The following is a 27,586-nucleotide window of genomic DNA, read 5'->3' as shown; positions in this document are numbered from 1 at the left end:
CTCCCCATCCTCCCCCTCCCCCACATCTCTCTCCCCATCCCCCTCTCTCACCCGCTACCCCGCTCTCCTTTCCCTCCCCAATCTGTCCCATTTCCTCCACCTCCTCTCCCCTCCCTCCCCTCTTCACATCCCCCCTCCCTCCCCCCACCTGTGTGTTTGGGGGTTGGTTAATATGAGTTTGATGCCGCAGCCCCCCCTCCCCCCCCCCCCTGCAAAACGCCGTTGGGGAAACAGACCCAACGGGTCTGCACTTGGTCTAGTTAATATATAAAACTCTCGCCCAAAATTCCGAAACGGAACTCCGTCCGGCTGTCACATTTCTTCCATTGATTCCCTGCAACTCCGAAACTGGACGCAGAATCGCCGACATCTTTTCCATTTCGGTAGAGATTTCACTTTTCTTTCTAAGTATCCGCTCCTCATTACATTCCGTCGTGTTTAAGTACACGTTTTTAATCAAATCCTTCCCCCCCCCCCCCCAATATTTCAAAACTAAACTGGCTTCACACCCACAGAACCTTCACCAGCCCCAGCCCCTGCTGAACGTTCCATCGTGTGATGTCACAATGCCCAATCTTCACATATGTCCAATCGGAATGGATCCATTTACATATGCCTATGCAGGAGCCCAAGCCAATGGTGAACGTTCCATCGTGTGATGTCACAATGCCCAATGCTCAAAGACATCGTTGCCATAGAGAGGGAGTACAGAGAAGGTTCACCAGGCTGATTCCTGTTATGTCAGAACTTTCATATGAAGAAAGACTGGATAGACTCGCCTTGTAATCGCTAGATTTTAGAAGATTGAGGGGGTATCTTATAGAGACGTTTAAAATTCTTAAGGGGTTGGACAGGCTAGATGCAGGAAGATTGTTCCGGATGTTGGGGAAGACCAGAACAAGGGGTCAAAGTTTAAGGATAAGGGGGAACGCTGAATCGCCGACATCTTTTCCATTTTGGTAGAGATTTCTCTTTTCTTTCTAAGTATCCGTTCCTCATTACATTTCGACGTGTTTAAGTGTACGTTTTTAATCAAATCCTAACCCCCCCCCCCCCCCAATATTTCAAAACTAAACTGGCTTCACACCCACAGAACCTTCACCAGCACCAGCCCCTGCTGAGCGTTCCATCGTGTGATGTCACAATGCCCAATCTTCACATATGTCCAATCGGAATGGATTCATTTACATATGCCTATGCAGGAGCCCCAGCCAATGGTGAACGTTCCATCGTGTGATGTCACAATGCCCAGTGCTCATAGACATCGTTGCCATAGTGACAGTACAGAGAGTCAGATGTGGGCCGAGGAGCCTTCAAGACAACATGAGATGTTCCCATATTGTGTGAAAATATTTACGTCATTCACCCCTGAACCTCGATAAGAACACCACCTGCACATCTTAATTAAATTAGAGAAAAACGGAAAAGAGGTCGGGCATTTACACTTTTAAGGCTCTGTGTGTGTCGAAGCTTCGTGTGTGTGATGCCGCACCGCTAACCCCCCCACCACCCCCCCCACGCGTTGCCGAGACGGACCCGACTTCGACGACTTCAAGATACGATATTTTAAGACGGCAGGGACCCGACTTCGACGACCAAATCTCCCCTGGGGGCTACAGGTAGGGAACGGTCTTTATGCACTTTTCCAACTCTGTGTGTGGGGGTGGTTAGTGTGTGTGAGGCGCCCGCCCCCCACCCCCCCCCCCCAGTGGGGGCTACGGGTAGGGAACGGCTGCGTTGGGGGATCAGACCCAACGGGTTTGCCATTGGTCGTCGTGTTTAAGTGCACGTTTTTAATCAAATCCTAACCCACCCCCCCCCCCCCAATATTTCACAACTAAACTGGCTTCTCACCCATAGAAGCAGCACCAGCCCCAGCCCCTGGTGAACGTTCCATCGTGTGATGTCACAATGCCCAATGTTCAAATACATCGTTGCCATAGAGGGAGTACAGAGAAGGTTCACCAGACTGATTCCTGGGATGTCAGGACTTTCATATGACGAAAGACTGGATAGACTCGGCTTGTACATGCTAGAATTTAAAAGATTGAGGGGGTATCTTATAGAAACTTACAAAATTCTTAAGGGGTTGGACAGGCTAGATGCAGGAAGATTGTTCCAGATGTTGGGGAAGTCCAGAACAAGGGGTCACAGTTTAAGGATAAGGGGTAAATCTTTTAGGACCGAGATGAGAAAAACATTTTTAACACAGAGAGTGGTGAATCTCTGGAATTCACTGGCACAGAAGGTAGTTGAGGCCTGTTCATTGGCTGTATTTAAGAGGGAGTTAGATGTGGTCCTTGTGGCTAAAGGGATCAGGGGGTATGGAGAGAAGGCAGGTACAGGATACTGAGTTGGATGATCAGCCACGATCATATTGAATGGTGGTGCAGGCTCGAAGGGCCGAATGGCCTACTCCTGCACTTAATTTCAATGGTTCTATGTTTCCCTCTCCGAAACCCCTCTCCCACCCATCCCTCTCTCCCCCACCCCCCTTCCCTCTCTACGCCACCCCCTTCCTCCTACCCCTCTGTCCCTCTTCCATCACTCCCCCTACCCCTCTCCACCTCCCTCTCCACTCTTTCCCCTCTCTCCCCCACCCCTCTCCCCCTCCCTCCCTCCTTCCCTACCTCCCCATCCTCCCCCTCCACCACATCTATCTCCCCATCCCCCTCTCTCACCCCCTACCCCGCTCTCCTTTCCCTCCCAAATCTGTCCCATTTCCTCCACCTCCTCTCCCCTCCCTCCCCTCTTCACATCCCCCCTCCCTCCCCCCACCTGTGTGTTTGGGGGTTGGTTAATATGAGTTTGATGCCGCAGCCCCCCCTCCCCCCCCCCCCCCTGCAAAACGCCGTTGGGGAAACAGACCCAACGGGTCTGCACTTGGTCTAGTTAATATATAAAACTCTCGCCCAAAATTCCGAAACGGAACTCCGTCCGGCTGTCACATTTCTTCCATTGATTCCCTGCAACTCCGAAACTGGACGCAGAATCGCCGACATCTTTTCCATTTCGGTAGAGATTTCACTTTTCTTTCTAAGTATCCGCTCCTCATTACATTCCGTCGTGTTTAAGTACACGTTTTTAATCAAATCCTTCCCCCCCCCCCCCCCAATATTTCAAAACTAAACTGGCTTCACACCCACAGAACCTTCACCAGCCCCAGCCCCTGCTGAACGTTCCATCGTGTGATGTCACAATGCCCAATCTTCACATATGTCCAATCGGAATGGATCCATTTACATATGCCTATGCAGGAGCCCAAGCCAATGGTGAACGTTCCATCGTGTGATGTCACAATGCCCAATGCTCAAAGACATCGTTGCCATAGAGAGGGAGTACAGAGAAGGTTCACCAGGCTGATTCCTGTTATGTCAGAACTTTCATATGAAGAAAGACTGGATAGACTCGCCTTGTAATCGCTAGATTTTAGAAGATTGAGGGGGTATCTTATAGAGACGTTTAAAATTCTTAAGGGGTTGGACAGGCTAGATGCAGGAAGATTGTTCCGGATGTTGGGGAAGACCAGAACAAGGGGTCAAAGTTTAAGGATAAGGGGGAACGCTGAATCGCCGACATCTTTTCCATTTTGGTAGAGATTTCTCTTTTCTTTCTAAGTATCCGTTCCTCATTACATTTCGACGTGTTTAAGTGTACGTTTTTAATCAAATCCTAACCCCCCCCCCCCCCCCAATATTTCAAAACTAAACTGGCTTCACACCCACAGAACCTTCACCAGCACCAGCCCCTGCTGAGCGTTCCATCGTGTGATGTCACAATGCCCAATCTTCACATATGTCCAATCGGAATGGATTCATTTACATATGCCTATGCAGGAGCCCCAGCCAATGGTGAACGTTCCATCGTGTGATGTCACAATGCCCAGTGCTCATAGACATCGTTGCCATAGTGACAGTACAGAGAGTCAGATGTGGGCCGAGGAGCCTTCAAGACAACATGAGATGTTCCCATATTGTGTGAAAATATTTACGTCATTCACCCCTGAACCTCGATAAGAACACCACCTGCACATCTTAATTAAATTAGAGAAAAACGGAAAAGAGGTCGGGCATTTACACTTTTAAGGCTCTGTGTGTGTCGAAGCTTCGTGTGTGTGATGCCGCACCGCTAACCCCCCCACCACCCCCCCCACGCGTTGCCGAGACGGACCCGACTTCGACGACTTCAAGATACGATATTTTAAGACGGCAGGGACCCGACTTCGACGACCAAATCTCCCCTGGGGGCTACAGGTAGGGAACGGTCTTTATGCACTTTTCCAACTCTGTGTGTGGGGGTGGTTAGTGTGTGTGAGGCGCCCGCCCCCCACCCCCCCCCCCCAGTGGGGGCTACGGGTAGGGAACGGCTGCGTTGGGGGATCAGACCCAACGGGTTTGCCATTGGTCGTCGTGTTTAAGTGCACGTTTTTAATCAAATCCTAACCCACCCCCCCCCCCCCAATATTTCACAACTAAACTGGCTTCTCACCCATAGAAGCAGCACCAGCCCCAGCCCCTGGTGAACGTTCCATCGTGTGATGTCACAATGCCCAATGTTCAAATACATCGTTGCCATAGAGGGAGTACAGAGAAGGTTCACCAGACTGATTCCTGGGATGTCAGGACTTTCATATGACGAAAGACTGGATAGACTCGGCTTGTACATGCTAGAATTTAAAAGATTGAGGGGGTATCTTATAGAAACTTACAAAATTCTTAAGGGGTTGGACAGGCTAGATGCAGGAAGATTGTTCCAGATGTTGGGGAAGTCCAGAACAAGGGGTCACAGTTTAAGGATAAGGGGTAAATCTTTTAGGACCGAGATGAGAAAAACATTTTTAACACAGAGAGTGGTGAATCTCTGGAATTCACTGGCACAGAAGGTAGTTGAGGCCTGTTCATTGGCTGTATTTAAGAGGGAGTTAGATGTGGTCCTTGTGGCTAAAGGGATCAGGGGGTATGGAGAGAAGGCAGGTACAGGATACTGAGTTGGATGATCAGCCACGATCATATTGAATGGTGGTGCAGGCTCGAAGGGCCGAATGGCCTACTCCTGCACTTAATTTCAATGGTTCTATGTTTCCCTCTCCGAAACCCCTCTCCCACCCATCCCTCTCTCCCCCACCCCCCTTCCCTCTCTACGCCACCCCCTTCCTCCTACCCCTCTGTCCCTCTTCCATCACTCCCCCTACCCCTCTCCACCTCCCTCTCCACTCTTTCCCCTCTCTCCCCCACCCCTCTCCCCCTCCCTCCCTCCTTCCCTACCTCCCCATCCTCCCCCTCCACCACATCTATCTCCCCATCCCCCTCTCTCACCCCCTACCCCGCTCTCCTTTCCCTCCCAAATCTGTCCCATTTCCTCCACCTCCTCTCCCCTCCCTCCCCTCTTCACATCCCCCCTCCCTCCCCCCACCTGTGTGTTTGGGGGTTGGTTAATATGAGTTTGATGCCGCAGCCCCCCCTCCCCCCCCCCCCCTGCAAAACGCCGTTGGGGAAACAGACCCAACGGGTCTGCACTTGGTCTAGTTAATATATAAAACTCTCGCCCAAAATTCCGAAACGGAACTCCGTCCGGCTGTCACATTTCTTCCATTGATTCCCTGCAACTCCGAAACTGGACGCAGAATCGCCGACATCTTTTCCATTTCGGTAGAGATTTCACTTTTCTTTCTAAGTATCCGCTCCTCATTACATTCCGTCGTGTTTAAGTACACGTTTTTAATCAAATCCTTCCCCCCCCCCCCCCAATATTTCAAAACTAAACTGGCTTCACACCCACAGAACCTTCACCAGCCCCAGCCCCTGCTGAACGTTCCATCGTGTGATGTCACAATGCCCAATCTTCACATATGTCCAATCGGAATGGATCCATTTACATATGCCTATGCAGGAGCCCAAGCCAATGGTGAACGTTCCATCGTGTGATGTCACAATGCCCAATGCTCAAAGACATCGTTGCCATAGAGAGGGAGTACAGAGAAGGTTCACCAGGCTGATTCCTGTTATGTCAGAACTTTCATATGAAGAAAGACTGGATAGACTCGCCTTGTAATCGCTAGATTTTAGAAGATTGAGGGGGTATCTTATAGAGACGTTTAAAATTCTTAAGGGGTTGGACAGGCTAGATGCAGGAAGATTGTTCCGGATGTTGGGGAAGACCAGAACAAGGGGTCAAAGTTTAAGGATAAGGGGGAACGCTGAATCGCCGACATCTTTTCCATTTTGGTAGAGATTTCTCTTTTCTTTCTAAGTATCCGTTCCTCATTACATTTCGACGTGTTTAAGTGTACGTTTTTAATCAAATCCTAACCCCCCCCCCCCCCCAATATTTCAAAACTAAACTGGCTTCACACCCACAGAACCTTCACCAGCACCAGCCCCTGCTGAGCGTTCCATCGTGTGATGTCACAATGCCCAATCTTCACATATGTCCAATCGGAATGGATTCATTTACATATGCCTATGCAGGAGCCCCAGCCAATGGTGAACGTTCCATCGTGTGATGTCACAATGCCCAGTGCTCATAGACATCGTTGCCATAGTGACAGTACAGAGAGTCAGATGTGGGCCGAGGAGCCTTCAAGACAACATGAGATGTTCCCATATTGTGTGAAAATATTTACGTCATTCACCCCTGAACCTCGATAAGAACACCACCTGCACATCTTAATTAAATTAGAGAAAAACGGAAAAGAGGTCGGGCATTTACACTTTTAAGGCTCTGTGTGTGTCGAAGCTTCGTGTGTGTGATGCCGCACCGCTAACCCCCCCACCACCCCCCCCACGCGTTGCCGAGACGGACCCGACTTCGACGACTTCAAGATACGATATTTTAAGACGGCAGGGACCCGACTTCGACGACCAAATCTCCCCTGGGGGCTACAGGTAGGGAACGGTCTTTATGCACTTTTCCAACTCTGTGTGTGGGGGTGGTTAGTGTGTGTGAGGCGCCCGCCCCCCACCCCCCCCCCCCAGTGGGGGCTACGGGTAGGGAACGGCTGCGTTGGGGGATCAGACCCAACGGGTTTGCCATTGGTCGTCGTGTTTAAGTGCACGTTTTTAATCAAATCCTAACCCACCCCCCCCCCCCCAATATTTCACAACTAAACTGGCTTCTCACCCATAGAAGCAGCACCAGCCCCAGCCCCTGGTGAACGTTCCATCGTGTGATGTCACAATGCCCAATGTTCAAATACATCGTTGCCATAGAGGGAGTACAGAGAAGGTTCACCAGACTGATTCCTGGGATGTCAGGACTTTCATATGACGAAAGACTGGATAGACTCGGCTTGTACATGCTAGAATTTAAAAGATTGAGGGGGTATCTTATAGAAACTTACAAAATTCTTAAGGGGTTGGACAGGCTAGATGCAGGAAGATTGTTCCAGATGTTGGGGAAGTCCAGAACAAGGGGTCACAGTTTAAGGATAAGGGGTAAATCTTTTAGGACCGAGATGAGAAAAACATTTTTAACACAGAGAGTGGTGAATCTCTGGAATTCACTGGCACAGAAGGTAGTTGAGGCCTGTTCATTGGCTGTATTTAAGAGGGAGTTAGATGTGGTCCTTGTGGCTAAAGGGATCAGGGGGTATGGAGAGAAGGCAGGTACAGGATACTGAGTTGGATGATCAGCCACGATCATATTGAATGGTGGTGCAGGCTCGAAGGGCCGAATGGCCTACTCCTGCACTTAATTTCAATGGTTCTATGTTTCCCTCTCCGAAACCCCTCTCCCACCCATCCCTCTCTCCCCCACCCCCCTTCCCTCTCTACGCCACCCCCTTCCTCCTACCCCTCTGTCCCTCTTCCATCACTCCCCCTACCCCTCTCCACCTCCCTCTCCACTCTTTCCCCTCTCTCCCCCACCCCTCTCCCCCTCCCTCCCTCCTTCCCTACCTCCCCATCCTCCCCCTCCACCACATCTATCTCCCCATCCCCCTCTCTCACCCCCTACCCCGCTCTCCTTTCCCTCCCAAATCTGTCCCATTTCCTCCACCTCCTCTCCCCTCCCTCCCCTCTTCACATCCCCCCTCCCTCCCCCCACCTGTGTGTTTGGGGGTTGGTTAATATGAGTTTGATGCCGCAGCCCCCCCTCCCCCCCCCCCCCCTGCAAAACGCCGTTGGGGAAACAGACCCAACGGGTCTGCACTTGGTCTAGTTAATATATAAAACTCTCGCCCAAGATTCCGAAACGGAACTCCGTCCGGCTGCCACATTTCTTCCATTGATTCCCTGCAACTCCGAAACTGGACGCAGAATCGCCGACATCTTTTCCATTTCGGTAGAGATTTCACTTTTCTTTCTAAGTATCCGCTCCTCATTACATTCCGTCGTGTTTAAGTACACGTTTTTAATCAAATCCTTCCCCCCCCCCCCCCAATATTTCAAAACTAAACTGGCTTCACACCCACAGAACCTTCACCAGCCCCAGCCCCTGCTGAACGTTCCATCGTGTGATGTCACAATGCCCAATCTTCACATATGTCCAATCGGAATGGATCCATTTACATATGCCTATGCAGGAGCCCAAGCCAATGGTGAACGGTTCCATCGTGTGATGTCACAATGCCCAATGCTCAAAGACATCGTTGCCATAGAGAGGGAGTACAGAGAAGGTTCACCAGGCTGATTCCTGTTATGTCAGAACTTTCACCACTTAAAAGTGTAATGCCCCAACGCAAAAGTGTAATGCCTCCTCCCCCCCCCCCCCCCCCCCCCCCACAGTTTTTCAAATAAAAACTGGCTTCTCACCCATACAAGCAGCCATTTCGGTAGACATTTCACTTTCCCTTCCAGCTGTCCACTCCTCATTACATTTCGTTATGTTTATGTCCATTTTTTTCATTAAATCCTTCTCCTCCACCCCCCCCCCCCCCCCTCACTCATTTAAAAACGGCCTTTCGGGAACGGCTCTACTTCGAGGACCACGTCTCCCGTGGGGGCTGCGGGTAGGCAACGGCTGCATTGGGGCATTACACTTTTAAGGCTCTGTGTGTGATACCGCCCCGCCACCCCCCCCCCCCCCGCGTTGCCGAGACGGACCCGACTTCGACGACTTCAAGATACGCTATTTTAAGACGGCCGGAACCCGACTTCGACGACCACGTCTCCCCTGGGGGCTACAGGTAGGGAACGGTCTTTATACACTTTTCCAACTCTGTGTGTGGGGGTGGTTAGTGTGTGTGATGCCCCCCCCCCCCCCCCCAGTGGGGGCTACGGGTAGGGTACGGCTGCGTTGGGGGATCAGACCCAACGGGTTTGCCATTGGTCGTCGTGTTTAAGTACACATTTTTAATCAAATCCTTCAACCCCCCCCCCCCAATATTTCAAAAATAAACTGACTTCTCACCCATAGAAGCATCACCAGCCCCAGCCCCTGGTGAACGTTCCATCGTGTGATGTCACAATGCCCGATGCTCACAGATGTCCAATCGGAATGGATCCATTTACATATGCCTTTGCAGGAGCACAAGCACTTGGTGAACGTTCCATTGTGTGATGTCACAATGCCCAATGTTCAAATACATTGTTGCCATAGAGGGAGTACAGAGAAGGTTCACCAGACTGATTCCAGGGATGTCAGGACTTTCATATGACGAAAGACTGGATAGACTCGGCTTGTACATGCTAGAATTTAGAAGATTGAGGGGGTATCTTATAGAAACTTACAAAATTCTTAAGGGGTTGGACAGGCTAGATGCAGGAAGATTGTTCCAGATGTTGGGGAAGTCCACAACAAGGGGTCACAGTTTAAGGATAAGAGGTAAATCTTTTAGGTCCGAGATGAGAAAAACATTTTTCACACAGAGAGTGGCGAATCTCTGGAATTCACTGGCACAGAAGGTAGTTGAGGCCTGTTCATTGGCTGTATTTAAGAGGGAGTTAGATGTGGTCCTTGTGGCTAAAGGGATCAGGGGGTATGGAGAGAAGGCAGGTACAGGATACTGAGTTGGATGATCAGCCACGATCATATTGAATGGTGGTGCAGGCTCGAAGGGCCGAATGGCCTACTCCTGCACTTAATTTCAATGGTTCTATGTTTCCCTCTACGCACCCCTCTCCCACCCATCCCTCTCTCCCCCACCCCCCTTCCCTCTCTACGCCACCCCCTTCCTCCTACCCCTCTGTCCCTCTTCCATCACTCCCCCTACCCCTCTCCCCCTCCCTCCCCACTCTTCCACCTCTCCCCCTTCCCCCTCCACTCTCCCTCCCCACTCTTTCCCCTCTCTCACCACCCCTCTCCCCCTCCCTCCCTCCTCCCCTACCTCCCCATCCTCCCCCTCCCCCACATCTCTCTTCCCATCCCCCTCTCTCACCCCCTACCCTGCTCTCCTTTCCCTCCCAAATCTGTCCCATTTCCTCCACCTCCTCTCCCCTCCCTCCCCTCTTCACATCCCCCCCCCTCCCCCCACCTGTGTGTTTGGGGGTTGGTTAATATGAGTTTGATGCCGCAGCCCCCCCTCCCCCCCCCCTGCAAAACGCCGTTGGGGAAACAGACCCAACGGGTCTGCACTTGGTCTAGTATAATATTAAAACTCTGTGGCTGCTGGCGCTGGCTGTGTTACTGCCTGTGGGTGCCAGCCTTTGATTCGTTGCTACGCCAACACCAGACCCACAAACGCCCAGATTTCCCCCCCATTTTGGTAGAGATTTCATTTTTCATTCCAAGTATCCACTCATGATTAAATTTCGTCGTGTTTATGTACACATTATTAATAAAATCCTTCTCCCCCCCCCCCCCTCCACTCACTCATTTTGTCGCCGCCTGCTGACCAGCGACCATAACGGCTGCTGGCGCCCGCATCTCACCTCAAAGACGCCATTTAAAAACAGCCGCACTGCGGAATCCTGAATGGCTTGAGTTGGAGCTACGGGTAGGGAACGGCTGCGTTGGGGGTCTAGTCTCATTTAAACTTTGCCTCTCACAATGTAATGCTCTGCCCTCTAGTCTTTGACATTTCCCCCTGGTAGGGTGGTGGAAGGAAGGCAAGTAGTGAACGTTGATTTCCACTCCTGCACCTATTGTCTATTGTCTACTCCTATCAGGTCTCAGCTTTAACCTCTGTGTGAAAAAAGGTTCTTATTGTCTACCGTAGGCTCGGTGACGACATGATGTAATGATCCAGGAGTCAGTGGTCCCGCCGGGACCATTCCCTCTCACCTTTCTTGTTCTTTTCTTTGGTGACCACTGTCATGGACATGGTGACGGAGGGCGTGAGCTCCCCGTCGTTCGGCAGCCGGCTGACTTGAACCGAGCGGAAGGCGCTCTTCAGCGTGTTCTTGGCGTTGGCGTCCCGCTTCTCCCCTTCCTTCCGCCGCTCGGCCGACTGAGAGAGCCAGTAGTCCACCTGCAGCCCCATGGCTTCCCCACCTCCCGGGCTGCAACATCAACATTATCGTCATCGCGCCCGTACCCAGCCCCCAAATCAAACCCCCACCCCTCCCCCCTCACCCAGGTCACATGGAAACATTCGGCCCTTCGAGCCTGCACCGCCATTCAATATGATCATGGCTGATCATCTAACTCAGTATCCCATCCCTGCCTTCTCTCCATACCCCCTGATCCCTTTAGCCACCACATCTAACCCCCTCTTAAATATAGCCAATGAACTGTGGCCTCAACTACCTTCTGTGGCAGAGAATTTCACAGATTCACCACTCTCTGTATGAAAAATGTTTTCCTCATCTCGGTCCTAAAAGACTTCCCCCTTATCCTTAAACTGTGACCCCTTGTTCTGGACTTCCCCAACATCGGGAACAATCTTCCTGCATCTAACCTGTCCAACCCCATAAGAATTTTGTAAGTTTCTATAAGATCCCCCCTCAATCTTCTAAATTCTAGCGTGTACAAGCCGAGTCTATCTAGTCTTTCTTCATATGAAAAGTCCAGTCACGCTGCGCTCCACACTGGGTATGTGTACCACTTCGCTTCCTGAAGTCGATCACTGTCTCAAGGCAAGAGAGATGGTGACGGGCCTCAGGAAGTGTCGCTGTACAGAGACCCCAGTTTGCATTGATGGCGCTGGTAGAGATGGCTGAAAACTTCAAATTCCCAGGAGTCCCTTGAAACATATAAGATAAGTAAGTAAGTTTATTGGCCAAGTATTCACATACAAGGAATTTGCCTTGGTGCTTCGCCCACAGGTAACAACATGACATACAATGACAATTACGAATGACAGATTGTTAAGGGTTTGGACACGCTAGAGGCAGGAAACATGTTCCCGATGTTGGGGGAGTTCAGAACCAGGGGTCACACACAGAGTTTAAGAATAAGGGGTAAGCCATATAGAACGGAGACGAGGAAACACTTTTTCTCACAGAGAGTTGTGAGTCTGTGGAATTCTCTGCCTCAGAGGGCGGTGGAGGCCGGTTCTCTGGATGCTTTCAAGAGAGAGTCAGATAGGGCTCTTAAAAATAGCGGAGTCAGGGGATATGGGGAGAAGCAGGAACGGGGTACTGATTGGGGATGATCAGCCACGATCACATTGAATGGCAGTGCTGGCTCGAAGAATGGCCTCTACTCCTACACCTATTGTCTATTGTTATCCAGCAACTGAATCATCCAACCACAACCAGAGAGCAGTGTTGAACTACTATCTACCTCATTGGTAACCCTCAGACTATCTTTGATCAGACTTTACCTTGCACTAAACGTTATCATGTATCTATAGACTGTGGACGGCTCGATTGTAATCATGTGTTGTCTATTCGCTGCCTGGTTAGCACGCAACAAAAGCTTTTCGTTGTACCTCGGTTCACGTGACAATAAACCAAACTGCAACTGAAACCGCTCACTCACCTGGTGGTGGAAAGGCCTCCGCTCATGGACAGCGAGGAGGGTGGCGTGGACACGGCCTCTTTGACGTGCGCGGAGCTGGCGCTGTGGGGAGGGGACGTCGAGGGGGTAAAGCTCACAGCCGTCACCGTGTCCTCTGGCTCAGCGGCGGCGGCTAAAAGAGAGAGAAGATGAGGCGCAAAGACACAACCCTGGCCAACGTCAGCGAGCTACGTGTGTGGCACGATGTCTTTCCACCAGTATACCAGCATCCGCACTGCCTCGTTTATCCACAGAACTAGTGTGAGCGGGTGAAGGTAGACAAAAATGCTGGAGAAACCAGGGGCCACACAGTCTTAGAATAAAGGGGAGGTCATTTAAATCTGGAGTATTGTGTACAGTTTTGGTCTCCTAATTTGAGGAAGGACATCCTTGTGATTGAGGCAGTGCAGCGTAGGTTCACGAGATTGATCCCTGGGATTGCGGGATTGTCATATGAGGAGAGATTGAAAAGACTAGGCTTGTATTCACTGGAGTTTAGAAGGATGAGGGGGTTTCTTATAGAAACATATTAAATTATTAAAGGACTGGACAAGCTAGATGCAGGAAAAATGTTCCCAATGTTGGGTGAGTCCAGAACCAGGGGCCACACAGTCTTAGAATAAAGGGGAGGTCATTTAAGACTGAGGTGAGAAAAAAACCTTTTCACCCAGAGAGTTGTGAATTTGTGGAATTCCCTGCCACAGAGGGCAGTGGAGGCCAAATCACTGGATGGATTTAAGAGAGTGTTAGATAAAGCTAGTGGAGTCGAGGGATATGGGGAGAAGGCAGGCACGGGTTATTGATAGGGGATGATCACAATGAATGGCGGTGCTGGCTCGAATGGCATGCACCTATTTTCTATGTTTTTTTGCCTTCCATCACAGTGAGGAATGTGGGGGAGTCGCTGTGGTGGATGTTCATGTTATTTATTTGGGTGTCTTGTTGGTATTTATTGTCCAAGTGTTATTAAAATATAATTATATCAATGGTACATTATTGTCACATGTACCTAGGGTTTAGAACATACAATTCAGTATAAAATCTTACTGTACATAAGCACGATCATACTAAAATACAAGAGTTTAAGAATCATAGATCACACTGAGGTAGTGCACGAGGTGCCACGTTTACAACCCCAGTTTGTATCCGTCAACTCATTGCCATTCCCTCCGGCAGGCCATCCCTTACACCTGCCATCTTATACATCTGCATTTGGGTGTCACGGTGGTAAAGTTGCTGCCTTACAGCGAATGCAGTGCCGGAGACCCGGGCTCGACCCCGACCGAGGCAGCTGTCTGTACGGAGTTTGCACGTTCTCCCCGTGAGTTTTTTCCGAGATCTTCGGTTTCCTCCCACACTCCAAAGACGTACAGGTTTGTTGATTAATTGGCTTGGTCAATGTAAAAATTGTCCCTAGTGTGTGTAGGATAGTGTTAATTGCAGAGATCGCAGATTGGTGATGATCCGGTGGGCCCGTTTACACTCTGTATCTCTAAACTAAACTAAAAAAAAACACCATCTTAAAAACCTGATCCTTGCAACCACTTTAAATCTTTCCCCTTTCACCTTAAATCTACAATGGTTCAACCAGCAGGTGGGACAGCAGGCAGGCGGGCGGGCACTGGAGGAGACCAGGGAGAGAGACAGGAGCACATAGACTGCGAGGCTCGCTCATTGGCAGAGCCAGGAATATCGTTACCTGAAGCAGACGGGCAGGGTTCAATGATGCCGACTTTCACCACCTGTGGGAATAAATCACAATGTGGAATTAAATTGTTGTGCATTGTCAATCATAGAAACATAGAAAAGAGGTGCAGGAGTTGGCCATTCGGCCCTTCGAGCCTGCACCGCCATTCAATATGATCATGGCTGATCCTCCAACTCGGTATCCTGTACCTGCCTTCTCTCCATAGCCCCTGATCCCTTTAGCCACAAGGGCCACATCTAACTCCCTCTTAAATATAGCCAATGAACTGTGGCCTCAACTACCTTCTGTGGCAGAGAATTCCACAGATTCACCACTCTCTGTGTGAAAAATTATTTTTTCATCTCGGTCCTAAAAGACTTCCCCCTTATCCTTAAACTGTGTGACCCCTTGTTCTGGACTTCCCCAACATCGGGAACAATCTTCCTGCATCTAGCCTGTCCAACCCCTTAAGAATTTTGTAAGTTTCTATAAGACCCCCCCTCAATCTTCTAAATTCTAGCGAGTACAAGCCGAGTCTATCCAGTCTTTCTTCATATGAAAGTCCTGACACCCCAGGAATCAGTCTGGTGAACCTTCTCTGTACTTCCTCTATGGCAAGAATGTCTTTCCACAGATTAGGAGACCAAAACTGTACGCAATACTCCAGGTGTGGTCTCACCAAGACCCTGTACAACTGCAGTAGAACCTCCATGCATCAAGTTTTAATCTCCGGCCATGTTACAGAAAATATTTTTGTGTGTGAGTGAGAGAGTGTAGGTGCAAACGAGAGAGAGAGAGAGAGAGAGAGAGAGACGGTATGAGAAAGAGAGAGACACAGCAAGAGTGAAGGAGTTGGCAGAGGAGAGAAAGAGTGCGCGAGAGAGGGAGAGAGAGACGGCGAGTGAGGGAGTGATAAACACAGCATGCGCAGGGGACAGAGTGCTCGAGAGTGCACAAGAGAGAGACGCCGTGCAAGAGATAGAGAGAGAGAGAGAGAGCCTGCGCGAGGGAGAGGGAGACAGACGTGAAGCTCACCGTTTGACCTGTTTTTACAAAATGTTAAATGGTCAGCTCGACATAGATTACAAGACCTACACCAAACCCAAACCAATTAGGAGCAGACGAGGGCATTCGATCCAATTTGTGATCCCAGCTACAAAGACAGATGTGTTGGTACAGCAATTCGTTCTTCCCCCGCACAATTAAAGCATGGAATAATCTCCACCCAACTATAGTTACCCAACCAGATGCAACTACATTTAAAGTAGCTCTTTCTTCCCAATAACCCTTTCTGGCTTAAGTCCTCCCTTCACCACCTCCAGTTTAAATTCCATTTGGAATATTTTGGAGGACCAAGAAACCAAGAACCAAGAGGGAGAGAGTACAGAGAGAGTGAATGTTTCTAAAGAATACACTTGTAAAAGCAGTGCAGCTGAATAGAAGAGATACTCACGCCAATGAATGGAATAAACTTCTGATAAGAATCATCTTCATGACTGGGGAGAAGGAGACATTGCGTTAGAGAACTGTGAGAGTGAGCGGGGCCACCTAGTGCTCACCTCACTGAAGTGCGTCTGCTTACCTCTTGTGCTTGCAGGTCAGCATGGCCTCGGCTATGGGCAGCTGGTGAGACACCTGGGCACCAGATATGTACTGTGTGATCCTCCCGACCACATCCAGCGCATCTGAGGGGCGTTAGAACACACGGCAGAATAGCATGAGACAAATCTAACTTTGATGACCTGGAAAAGATCATCCACACATTCATCTCCTCCCGCCTAGATTACTGCAACTCCCTCTACACTGGCATCGGCCAATCTTCCCTGTCCCGCCTGCAACTGGTCCAAAACGCCACAGGGCAGCGAGACTCCTGACGGGCACCCGAAAAAGGGACCACATCACCCCGATCCTGGCCCCTCGCCACTGGCTCCCTGTTCGGTTCCGTATACACTTCAAGTCCCTCCTCCATGTCTACAAAGCCTTCAATGGGCTTGCCCCCTCCTACATTAAAAGTCTTCTCACCCACGACTCCACCTCCAGGCCCCTCAGATCGGCCGACTTGGGGTGGCTGAATATCCCGCGGTCTAGGCATAAGCTCAGGGGCGACCGATCGCGCCTTTGCGCTTGCAGCCCCTAGACTGTGGAACAGCAGCATCCCCCTTCCCATCAGAACGAACAGCCCCCTCCATCGACTCCTTTAAGTCAAGACTAAAATCTTATCTATACTCCCAAGCCTTTCCTGACGTCCACTGAGCGAGGGCTATATGTATATATGTATGGAGTTTGTTTGTCTATACTATTTTTATAACAAATGTAAAGCACTTTGGCCAACGAGAGTTGTTTCTTAAATGTGCTATATAAATAAATGTGACTTGACTTGAGTTTAGTTTTAGTTCAGAGATACAGCGTGAGGATGAGACAGAGTTTCTTCCCACAGGCCATAAGGACTGTAAACTCTTATCTCACCAGGGACTCATTTACTGTTGTGCTGTATGTGAATACTTGGCCAGTAAACTTATTCATTAGGGATAATTCATATTCCGCTTGGGGAGTCTGCATCCTGCGGGCATGAACATTGAATTCTCCCAATTTTGTTAGCCCTTGCTGTCTCCTCCCCTTCCTCAGCCCTCGGGCTCCTCCTCCTCCTTTTTCTTTCCTTCTCCCCGCCACCCCCCTATCAGCCCGAAACGTTGCCTATTTCCTTCGCTCCATAGACGCTGCTGCACCCGCTGAGTTTCTCCAGCATTTTTGTCTACCTTCGATTTTCCAGCATCTGCACAGTTCCTTCTTGATAACTTATTCATTCATACATTTATCCCAATCTGGCGACTCGAAAGAGAATTTCACAGTTTTGCACATGTGCGTGGCAAGAAAGCAGCAATGAATCATTGACATCCTACCTGCGCTGGGAGGCTCGGTCCTGCTGAACAGCTCACTCCAGGCAGAGTCAAGGAAGAGCGTGCTGTACTTGCTGTCCAGAGATGCCATGTACTTGGCCACCGGGTGAAGCCCTGACCCAGAACAGAGAAGGGAAGAAGAATGAGGATTGTACAGGGGGGAGGGGTGATGGGGGAGGGGGGGATGGGGAGGGGAGGGGGGGATGGGTGATGGATGAGGAGGGGGGATGGTGGACTGGGGGGGGGGACGGGGGAGAGAGGGAAGGGCTCTCTCTCACCCAGGGGCACGACCAGGAAACGCAGGTAGGTGAGCCAGTCGGACGTCTTGTTGGCGAGCTGCTCCACGAAGAAGCGCAGCACGGCGGCAAGGTAGCTCTGCCCGCCCACCGCCGCCACCTTCACCGGACGCGGCATCTGGGCGTTGCAGTTACAGCTGAGGGGGGGGGGAGGGAGGAAGAGAGGGTCAGCGGTGAGAGGTAACGAAGCAGTGGCTGACTCCAGCCCAGACCCCTCCCCCCCACATACATCCCTCCCCCCCCTCAGCTTCTCTCCCCCCTCCCACATACATTCCTCCCCCCCCCCCCTCAGCTCCCCTCCCCCCAACCTATCAGCTCCTCTCCCCGACCCTTCCAACCTCCCCCCCGCAGTGTCCCATGCACAAGTGGACACAAAATGCTGGAGAAACTCAGCGGGCGAGGCAGCATCTATGGAGAGAAGGAATTGGCGACGTTTCGGGTCGAGACCCTGAAGTTACTCACCCGCTGAGTTACTCCAGTATTTTGTGTCTACCTTCGATTTTACCAGCATCTGCAGTTCTTTCTTAAAGATTTCTTCCCAATCGCATCTCTCCTCCCTCCATCTCCCCTGCCCATCACCCCCCCCTCCTTCCCTCTTCCTCTAACACCCCCCCCCCCCTCCCCCGACACTCCCCCCCTCCCCGCCTTCATCCCACTCTTCTCCCCCCCTCCCCCATCCTGGCCCATCCTCGCACCTAATTTGAGGAAGGATCTAATTCTTGCTATTGAGGGAGTGCAGCGTAGGTTTACAAGGTTAATTCCCGGGATGGCGGGACTGTCATATGCTGAGAGAATGGAGCGGCTGGGCTTGTACACTCTGGAGCTTAGAAGGATGAGAGGATATCTCATTGAAACATATAAGATTGTTGAGGGCTTGGGACACGCTAGAGGCAGGAAACATGTTCCCGATGTTGGGGGGGGTCCAGAACCAGGGGCCACACACACACAGTTTAAGAATAAGTGGTAAGCCATTTAGAACGGAGACGAGGAAACACTTTTTCTCAGAGAGAGTGGTGAGTGTGGGATTCTCTGCCTCGGCGGGCGGTGGAGGCCGGTTCTCTGGAGAGAATTCTTTCAAGAGAGAGCTAGATAGGGCTCTTAAAGATAGCGAGAGAGTCAGGGGGATATGGGGAGAAGGCAGGAACGGGGTACTGATTGGGGATGATCACATTGAATGGCGGTGCTGGTACTGGCTCGAAGGGCCGAATGGCCTCTACTCCTGCACCTATTGTTTATGTCTATTGTCATCTCCCTCCATTACAGGGGGAACAGTGGTCGCAGTGATTTTAAAATCCCTCCTCATGCTGGTGGGGACAAGATCTCTACGCTACAGGGGGCTGTGGGGGCGGGGGGGATGGGGATGGGGACGGGGGGGGGGGGGGGATGGGGACACACACTCACTAGCGCTGGATCCTGGTGAGGAGGGCGGAGAGTGAAGTCTGCACCTCGATCATGGAGCAGGTACACACAACGGCCTTCTTCTGTTCCAGCAGCAGCTCAGACACGTACTGTGGAGGGAGAGGGGGAGAGACACAGGGAGAGTTACAGAGGGTGCGAGAGCAGGAGAGACAAGGGGAAGGGGGGAGAACAAGAGTTACCGTGGGTGTGCAATGGTGTACAATTCTGGTCGCCTAATTATAGGAAGGATGTCAACAAAATAGAGAGAGTACAGAGGAGATTTACTAGAATGTTGCCTGGGTTTCAGCAACTAAGTTACAGAGAAAGGTTGAACAAGTTAGGGCTTTATTCTTTGGAGCGCAGAAGGTTAAGGGGGGACTTGATAGAGGTCTTTAAAATGATGAGAGGGATAGACAGAGTTGACGTGGATAAGCTTTTCCCACTGAGAGTAGGGAAGATTCAAACAAGGGGACATGTCTTGAGAATTAAGGGACAGAAGTTTAGGGGTAACATGAGGGGGAACTTCTTTACTCAGAGAGTGGTAGCTGTGTGGAATGAGCTTCCAGTGGAAGTGGTGGAGGCAGGTTCGATTTTATCATTTAAAAATAAATTGGATAGTTATATGGACGGGAAAGGAATGGAGGGTTATGGTATGAGTGCAGGTAGATGGGACTAGGGGAGAATAAGTGTTCGGCACGGACTAGAAGGGCCGAGATGGCCTGTTTCCGTGCTGTCATTGTTATATTGTTATATTGTGAGCGAGGGGAAGGGGAGCTACAGAGTGTTACAGGGTGTGAGGGAGAGAGAGAGAGAGAGAGAGAGGGACATGGGGAGAAGGAGAGAGAGAGTTAAACCCCTGTCCCACGGTACGAGTTCATTCCAAGAGTTCTCCCGAGTTTGCCCTGATTTGATCTCGGAGATTTACGGTAATGGCCGCTCGTCGGTACTCGGGGCTCACGAGGACATTTTTCAACATGTTGAAAAATCTTCACGAGTCTTCCCGTGCTTACCTGCCGTTATCGAATCTTCCCCGAGTACCTGCCGTTAGCGTTACGAGCCGCTAAGAGACGTCCCCGAGCTCCGACGTACCCGCTACGTTCATTCTCCACGAGTTTGATTTTTTTTTTAAACTCGGGAGAGCTCTTTGAATGAACTCGTACCGTGGGACAGGGGTATAACTGAGGGTGAGAGAGAGAGGGAGAGAGAGCAGAGCTGGACATGGGGAGAGGGGCTCACTGTGGGTGCGAGAGAGGAGGAGAAAGCTGGAGGTGAGAGAGAATTAGACACAGAATGTGTGTGAGAGAGAGAGAGAGTGTGGTAGAGGAGAGAGTGAGAGAGGGAGTGAGGGAAGAGTTATAGGGAGTGTGGGGGGGGGGACAGGTGAGAGTGACAGAGAGAGGGGAGGAGGGAAAGTGAGAGAGAGGAGAGGGAGAGGAGAGAAAATGGCAGAGGGAGAGGTCGTGAGGAGGGAGGGGGAGAATGTGTAGCTGCCCCCCGTGTGTACCTGTCGCCCCCACACCTGTGCGTGCGTACCTGTCCCTGCCAGTCCACAGTGCAGACCATGATCACCGTCTCGGGAACGCTGCTCTCCGAAGCCAAGAGGATCTGGTTCAGCTGGTCATACACCACCTTACGGGGAACCTGTGGATTAGTTCAGATCATTATTGTCACCTGGGGTGGAAGGAACCCTCTCCAAGACAGACACACGTGAAGCTCACCGTTTGACCTGTTTTTACAAAATGTTAAATGGTCAGCTCGACATAGATTACAAGACCTACACCAAACCCAAACCAATTAGGAGCAGACGAGGGCATTCGATCCAATTTGTGATCCCAGCTACAAAGACAGATGTGTACAGCAATTCGTTCTTCCCCCGCACAATTAAAGCATGGAATAATCTCCACCCAACTATAGTTACCCAACCAGATGCAACTAAATTTAAGGTAGACAAAAATGCTGGAGGAACTCAGCGGGTGCAGCAGCATCTATGGAGCGAAGGAATTAGGTAACGTTTCGGGCCGAAACCCAGAAGGGTTTCGGCCCGAAACGTTGCCTATTTCCAGAAGGATTTCGGGCCCGAAACGTTGCCTATTTCCAGAAGGATTTCGGGCCCGAAACGTTGCCTATTTCCAGAAGGATTTCGGGCCCGAAACGTTGCCTATTTCCTTCGCTCCATAGATGCTGCTGCACCCGCTGAGTTTCTCCAGCATTTTTTGTCTACCTACGATTTTCCAGCATCTGCAGTTCCTTCTTGAACACGCAACTAAATTTAAAGTAGCTCTTTCTTCCCACTAACCCTTTCTGGCTTAAGCCCTCCCTCCACCACCTCCAGTTTAAATTCCAGTTGGAATATTTTGGAGGACCAAGAAACCAAGAACCTGTAACGAGGTTTTTTCTGCGCGCTATCCTATCAGCGAAAAAAACATGCGAGAAAAAACTGCAGATACTGGATAAAATAGTAAGATTAAACGAGAACTTACCAGTTTGAAGTTTGATCTGTATTTTATGAGGAGGAACGTTGAGGGAATACGTGAAGAACCCGCTTCCAACGCATGCGTGTCATTCTTCAAAGCAGCGGTGTGAGGTCACAGAAACTATAATGACCTAACATAGTAAGATTATCCAAGAGATACCAGTTTTGATATGATCATAGGAGGGTGGGAGCGGAGGGCACGTATTCCCTCAACGTTCCTCCTCATAAAATACAGATCAAACTTCAAACTGGTAAGTTCTCGTTTAATCTTACTATTTTACTTCGGAGTCACGTGAGTGACTACGTGAAGATTTCAAAGCTCTGTGACCTCATGCCGTGGAACGAGTCCATGCTTCACAACTGCCTTGGGTATCGGGAGAGAGTATCATTAGCAATTTTAGACACACTTATACAAAGACTTGTGTGATATAACGAGAAAATACATTTATTAATTGAAATCATAGCCCTGTAACCCTTCGGGCAAATTATAATATTGAACTTAAAATGCTTTCCGAAAATGATGATGGCTCCAAAACTGGTTTATTATAAAACCTTTGGAAAGTCCTTTCGGATGACCATCCTGCTATTCTGAGGATTTGGTCCGTGGGTACCTCAGAATTTTTGCTGCGGATGTTGCTGCAGCCCTGGTGGAATGAGATTTAAAACCATTAGTGTCTATTCCTGCCATCTTTAGGACACATTTGAGCCACCTTGAGATAGTTTGGGTCGTGACCCTTTTGTGCGGTTTCTTGTAAGAAAATTAACAAAGCCATTTCCTGACCTCGAATGCTCTTAGTATATTCCATGTATAATTGGATATGTCTTGCTATACACAGACGTTCGTCATATGGATATGCCATAAATTCAATCACTTGACCCGATGAACCTGGTCTGTTTGTTTTATTAACTCATGTATGACAAACACCAGTTTCTCTCGTGAAATGATCAAGGAGTCCAGGCTCAGTTTGCTTAATGACTGGACTCGTTGTGCAGTAACTAACGCCATGAGCATAACCATCTTCATGGTCAGTTTCTGCAGTGATAATGCTGTTTATGGGCGACCAGCTCCTCAGCATGTTTAAAACGACACCCACATCCCAGATTTTGGAGTACCTGGTTTTAGGGGGATTTGCATTGAATATGCCCCTCATAAGTTTTGTTACCAGGGGGTGCGTTCCCACCGTGTGCCGCTCCGTTCCTTGTGATAGGTAATTGGAGAGTGCACTTCTGGCACTATTGATGGCACTGTAGCCCAATCGTTTATCATAATGGAGGTTTGTTAAGAATTCCAATACGGCCGGAATGTTCTTGGCCCTTTGGTCTAGGTTGTTGTCAAAGCAGTATATGCCCCATTTCTTGATGTGTCCGAGGTACTGCTTCCGTGTTGACAGTCTTTGTGCGGATGTGATGAGATTCATCGTCCTGTCTGACAGCCCCATGCCGTGTAGTGGGTCTTTCAGACTCTACAAATCAACAAATCCATAGTCTTATGGCATGGGTGACTGCCCCCCTCCAGTTACTGGATGAATTAATAAATTCGGGCTATGTCCAATAATGGAACATGGTTCTAACACCATCCCCTGTATGACCGAATACCACGGTTGAGTAGGCCAATCGGGTACTATGAGAATCCCAGATGCCGAATATTGTTGAATTTTCCTTTGTACCCGATTGATGATGCAGAATGGGGGAAAAGCATAAAAAACGCCATTTCCCCCAATGCAGTGAGAAAGCATCTGTAGCTTCTGCCCCAGGGTCTGGTTCCCAGGACACATACCTTGGTAATTGGTGATTCAACCTGGACGCAAAAATATCAATATCTGGTCTACCATATTTTGCTGTAATTTCAGCAAATACATTTTTATTTAACATCCATTCCGTGTTTTCATTAAATTTGCGTGACCTGGTGTCTGCCACTGAATTTAGCTTACCTGGTAGGTATGTTGCCGATATCCAAATGTTTCTTTGGATACACCATTTTGTAATACCATAGACGAGTTGTCAATAATGATGGGGTTGGAGCAATACCTAATGCTATGTTCCCACCACTGTAGTTCAATTATAGCTTCCGTAGGCAGCTCCATAGGTCTATCAAAATGACCTTTGTTAAATTTGAGTGCTCTAATTTTTGCTCTTTGCAAATTTTGATAATGTAATGGCCCAAAATGTGTGGCCGGGAATGAAGCCACAATCTTCCCAATTATCCGGCCTACCCGTCTAATGGAGGGTCTGTTGGTGTTAAGAAGCTCGCTGCAATCCTCCTGTAGGGCTGCGGCTTTATTTATTGGTAAAGTTACTAACATATTGACCGTGTTAATGGTGAATCCTAGATAATCCATATTCGTTTCTGGTATCAATTTACACTTAACTACCGTCTGTGTTCCCCTCTGATGGGTACTGTATAGTATGCATCTTTTAAGTCAATGCTTGTCATATAGAAACCAGCTGATACTAATTCTTTAGCAGTGATAAAGGTATCCATCTTAAAATGAACATATTGAACGAATGTGTTTAGGGTTGAAAGGTCAATGATAATCCTGCAACCGCCATCTTTTTTATTTCTAATAAATATGTGTGATACAAATTTTAATTGTTCATGAGTAGTATGCTCAATCACACCTTTTGTATACAATCGTTGTAGCTCCATGTGGGCTTTAGATTGTTCGGTTTTTGTAAGGACGAAATGCCTTTCTGGTGTATGTTGTACTGGAGGGTTATTGGGATGAGTAAATTCTATCAGATAACCCTGAATACTGCTTAGAACATACGAGTCTGTAGTGATTTTACACCATTCGTCACTGTAGTATTGCAACCTCCCTCCCACCGTCGTGGGTCCCTTTTTTACAAAAGAACCCCACCCACCTACCTCCATGGTTACTGGTGGTTGTATTATTTTCTTTGTTTTTTGAAAAGAGGGGGTTTTGTTTTTATTCGTGTTCGTGGTTGTACTGGAGGTTTAGGCTTCCGCATCTTCCAGGGTGGCCGTCCCTGGCCATACCCTAAAAGAAGGCTGCTGCGGGTTATATTGGGTTCTGGCACTGCCACTGATATAAGCCACACTTTTCGGTCTTCCATGTGGCTGGTACCGTGATCCAAAATAAGCCTTTGCGCTGGTTTTGATGAGCCGCAGTGTCTTGGCTTCCCCAAACAAAAGGGTTGGGGTTTTAACGGCTCTTTGTTTGCAAATTGTTGCATATTTAGGATCCAGTGCTGGCTGAATAGCCGCCCTCCGCATGCTATTCAGCTCATATTGTACATTACAGAACAGGGCTAGTGCGTCTTGGTGGCCTTTAGTTTGCTCTGTTTTGTCCAGGGTGCGGATGTAAGCTGTGATCCCTGCCGTAAGCCCCTTTAAGGCTTTCTGGATTTTGAGATCATGGTTCCTGATTTCCTTCCCCATATGCTTCCAAATGCATTGGTTGACACTGGGGATTTGTAATACATCACAGTTACCAGGTGGCAGATGTCTGGCCAGTGTCTCTGTGAATATTTGTTGTTGGAGTTGATGGCCAGACATGTAGTTAATACTGGCTGCCATCCTGGAATCCAAGTCTGCCCCTGTTTGACTTGGTTTGAAGTAATCAGCCACCATGTCCAGCAGTGTATGTTTTTCTGCAGATTCAGGATCATGGGAAGCTGTGTGATCAGGGTCTGGCCCATCAGGGTCCTGCCCACTCTCCTCCGAAGAGGTCGAGATTTCAGGGGGTCCCTCACGGGGTACCCATATGGGGCTTGTCTGCCCACTGTGGCTAGTCTCCACATTCATGGGACTGCCACTGTGAAGGAGCTCCTCCAGCAGCTCCTTTAGACGGTGAGCTGCACTTGCTATTTTTGGCTGCTCCCATTCCTGCAGCCTTTCAGCAGTGTGCTGCTCTTCTCTGTATCCCAGCTGTTCCCGTCCCCGGTACTCACGGGTGCTGGTTTGCGGGCTTTCCTCGTCCCGCCGCTGGCCACACCGGTCCTGACTGTCGGTCCACGTCTGTTCCCGGTCAGCCGTTTCTCCTGGCTGCTCCGTATGCAGCCACTCATAGTGGGTTTGTTCCGTCTGCCGCACCCGTTCAGCCCTGGTCCGATATTGATACGGGCTGGTCGCCCGCTGCTGCTCCAAGTCGGGCTCTGCTAGATGGTGAGTTTTTGTTTGAACTTTGCCTCCCGGCCGGTGAGTAAGTTTCGTCGGTGCCAGAATGATTTCTGGCACAGCTGTTTCCTCTACCGAGGCCTCTAGAGCCGACGGCTGCTGTCTCTGCCGTTCATCCACGTTTCCAACGCGTTTCTCGGGCAGCTTTTTTGCAGACCGCTTCCTTTTCACTCTGTCCATTTTTCTGTGAATAAAAATGCAGAGTCCTTACCTGCCTTTTGCTGGTCCTTTTTTCCTTCTCCCGTTACTGGGGGATGTCCTCCACCCTTCTGTTGACTCGTGCAATGCGTGTAGCGATATGACACGCATGCGTTGGAAGCGGGTTCTTCACGTAGTCACTCACGTGACTCCGAAGTAAAATCAAAGGTTTAGACACAAAATGCTGGACTGGAGCAACTCAGCGGGTGAGGCAGCATCTCTGGAGAGAAGTCTGAAGAAGGGTCTCGACCCGAAACGTCACCCATTCCTTCTCTCCATAGATGCTGCCTCACCTGCTGAGATACTCCCAGCATTTTGTGTCTACCTTCGATTTAAACCATCACCTGCAGTTTTTTCTTACACACATATAGATAGGGCTCGTTCTTACACACACACATATATATATATATATATATATATATTATAATAATAATAATAAATTTTATTTATGGGCGCCTTTCAAGAGTCTCAAGGACACCTTACATAAATTTAGCAAGTAGAGGAAAAACATGTAAGCGGAATGAAATAAATAGTAGAGACATGACTAGTACACAAATTAAAGACAGAATTCAATACAAAACACAATATGAGGCAATTCAAGCACAGATGAAAAGGGAGGGGGACGTGGGGCTAAGGATAGGCAGAGGTGGAGAGATTTAGATTATATAGGGAGCTAGATAGGGCTCTCGCTAGAATTTAGGAGATTGAGGGGGGATCTTATAGAAACGTACAAAATTCTTAAGGGGTTGGACAGGCTAGATGCAGGAAGATTGTTCCCGATGTTGGGGAAGTCCAGAACAAGGGGTCACACAGTTTAAGGATAAGAGGAAAGTCTTTTAGGACCGAGATGAGAAAATCATTTTTTACACAGAGAGTGGTGAATCTGTGGAATTCTCTGCCACAGAAGGTAGTTGAGGCCACACAGTTCATTGGCTATATTTAAGAGGGAGTTAGATGTGGCCCTTGTGGCTAAAGGGATCAGGGGGTATGGAGAGAAGGCAGGTACAGGATACTGAGTTGGATGATCAGCCATGATCATATTGAATGACGGTGCAGGCTCGAAGGGCCGAATGGCCTACTCCTGCACTTATTTTCTATGTTTCTATGTATTTAAACCATCACCTGCAGTTTTTTCTTACACACATATAGATATGGCTCTTAAAGATAGCGGAATTAGGGGATATGGGAGAAGGCAGGAACGGGGTACTGATTGGGGATGATCAGCTGTGATCACATTGAATGGCAGACCCAGGTGGTTAGTGTGACCCCCCCCCAAACGCGCGTTGGGGAAACAGACCCAACGGGTCTGCACTTGGTCTAGTATATACATAAATATACACGTGCATTAGAGATACACACATATATATATATATATATGCTGCTTTGTTTTACAATCTAATGACAAAAGGCTGTGAGGAGAGATGACAAGCCGTGGGCAATGAACCCTACGGACACGCAGGATGGCAGAACCTCCCCCCCCCCGTCACCTGGATGCTGAGCTCCGGCGACCTCTCGCTGTCAGAGCTGTTGGCCCTCTCGTTCTGTGCCCGAGACACCTGCCGGTCCTTCAATGGAGTCCTCCTGTGCTTCGGAGTGTGGGCAGCCTCAACTTTACTGGGAACACATGGCACAGGGTCACGTCAGTGTGTGTCTGTGTGTACGTGTGTGTGTGTCTGTGTG

General features: G+C 49.5%; 1 protein-coding gene across 1 annotated transcript in view; it reads right to left on the bottom strand.

Annotated features, from left to right (window-relative positions):
- Positions 1–27,586, bottom strand: part of LOC116968464 (phosphofurin acidic cluster sorting protein 1-like) — a 48,584-nt gene that overhangs the window by 8,227 nt on the left and 12,771 nt on the right. The window contains exons 6-15 of the mRNA XM_033015229.1: positions 27,394–27,520; positions 20,631–20,738; positions 19,101–19,207; positions 17,682–17,836; positions 17,407–17,517; positions 16,089–16,191; positions 15,960–16,002; positions 14,519–14,561; positions 12,802–12,952; positions 11,161–11,378 (exon numbers count right to left, since the gene is read on the bottom strand). Of these exons, the coding sequence (XP_032871120.1) occupies positions 11,161–11,378; positions 12,802–12,952; positions 14,519–14,561; positions 15,960–16,002; positions 16,089–16,191; positions 17,407–17,517; positions 17,682–17,836; positions 19,101–19,207; positions 20,631–20,738; positions 27,394–27,520 (1,166 nt within the window). The remainder of the gene's footprint in view (positions 1–11,160; positions 11,379–12,801; positions 12,953–14,518; positions 14,562–15,959; positions 16,003–16,088; positions 16,192–17,406; positions 17,518–17,681; positions 17,837–19,100; positions 19,208–20,630; positions 20,739–27,393; positions 27,521–27,586) is intronic.

Source organism: Amblyraja radiata, chromosome 45 (assembly GCF_010909765.2).
Source record: "Amblyraja radiata isolate CabotCenter1 chromosome 45, sAmbRad1.1.pri, whole genome shotgun sequence".
Lineage (NCBI taxonomy): Eukaryota > Metazoa > Chordata > Chondrichthyes > Rajiformes > Rajidae > Amblyraja > Amblyraja radiata.
The sequence above is the reverse complement of the archived record's forward strand: the minus strand, read 5'-3'. Positions and strand labels throughout refer to the sequence as shown.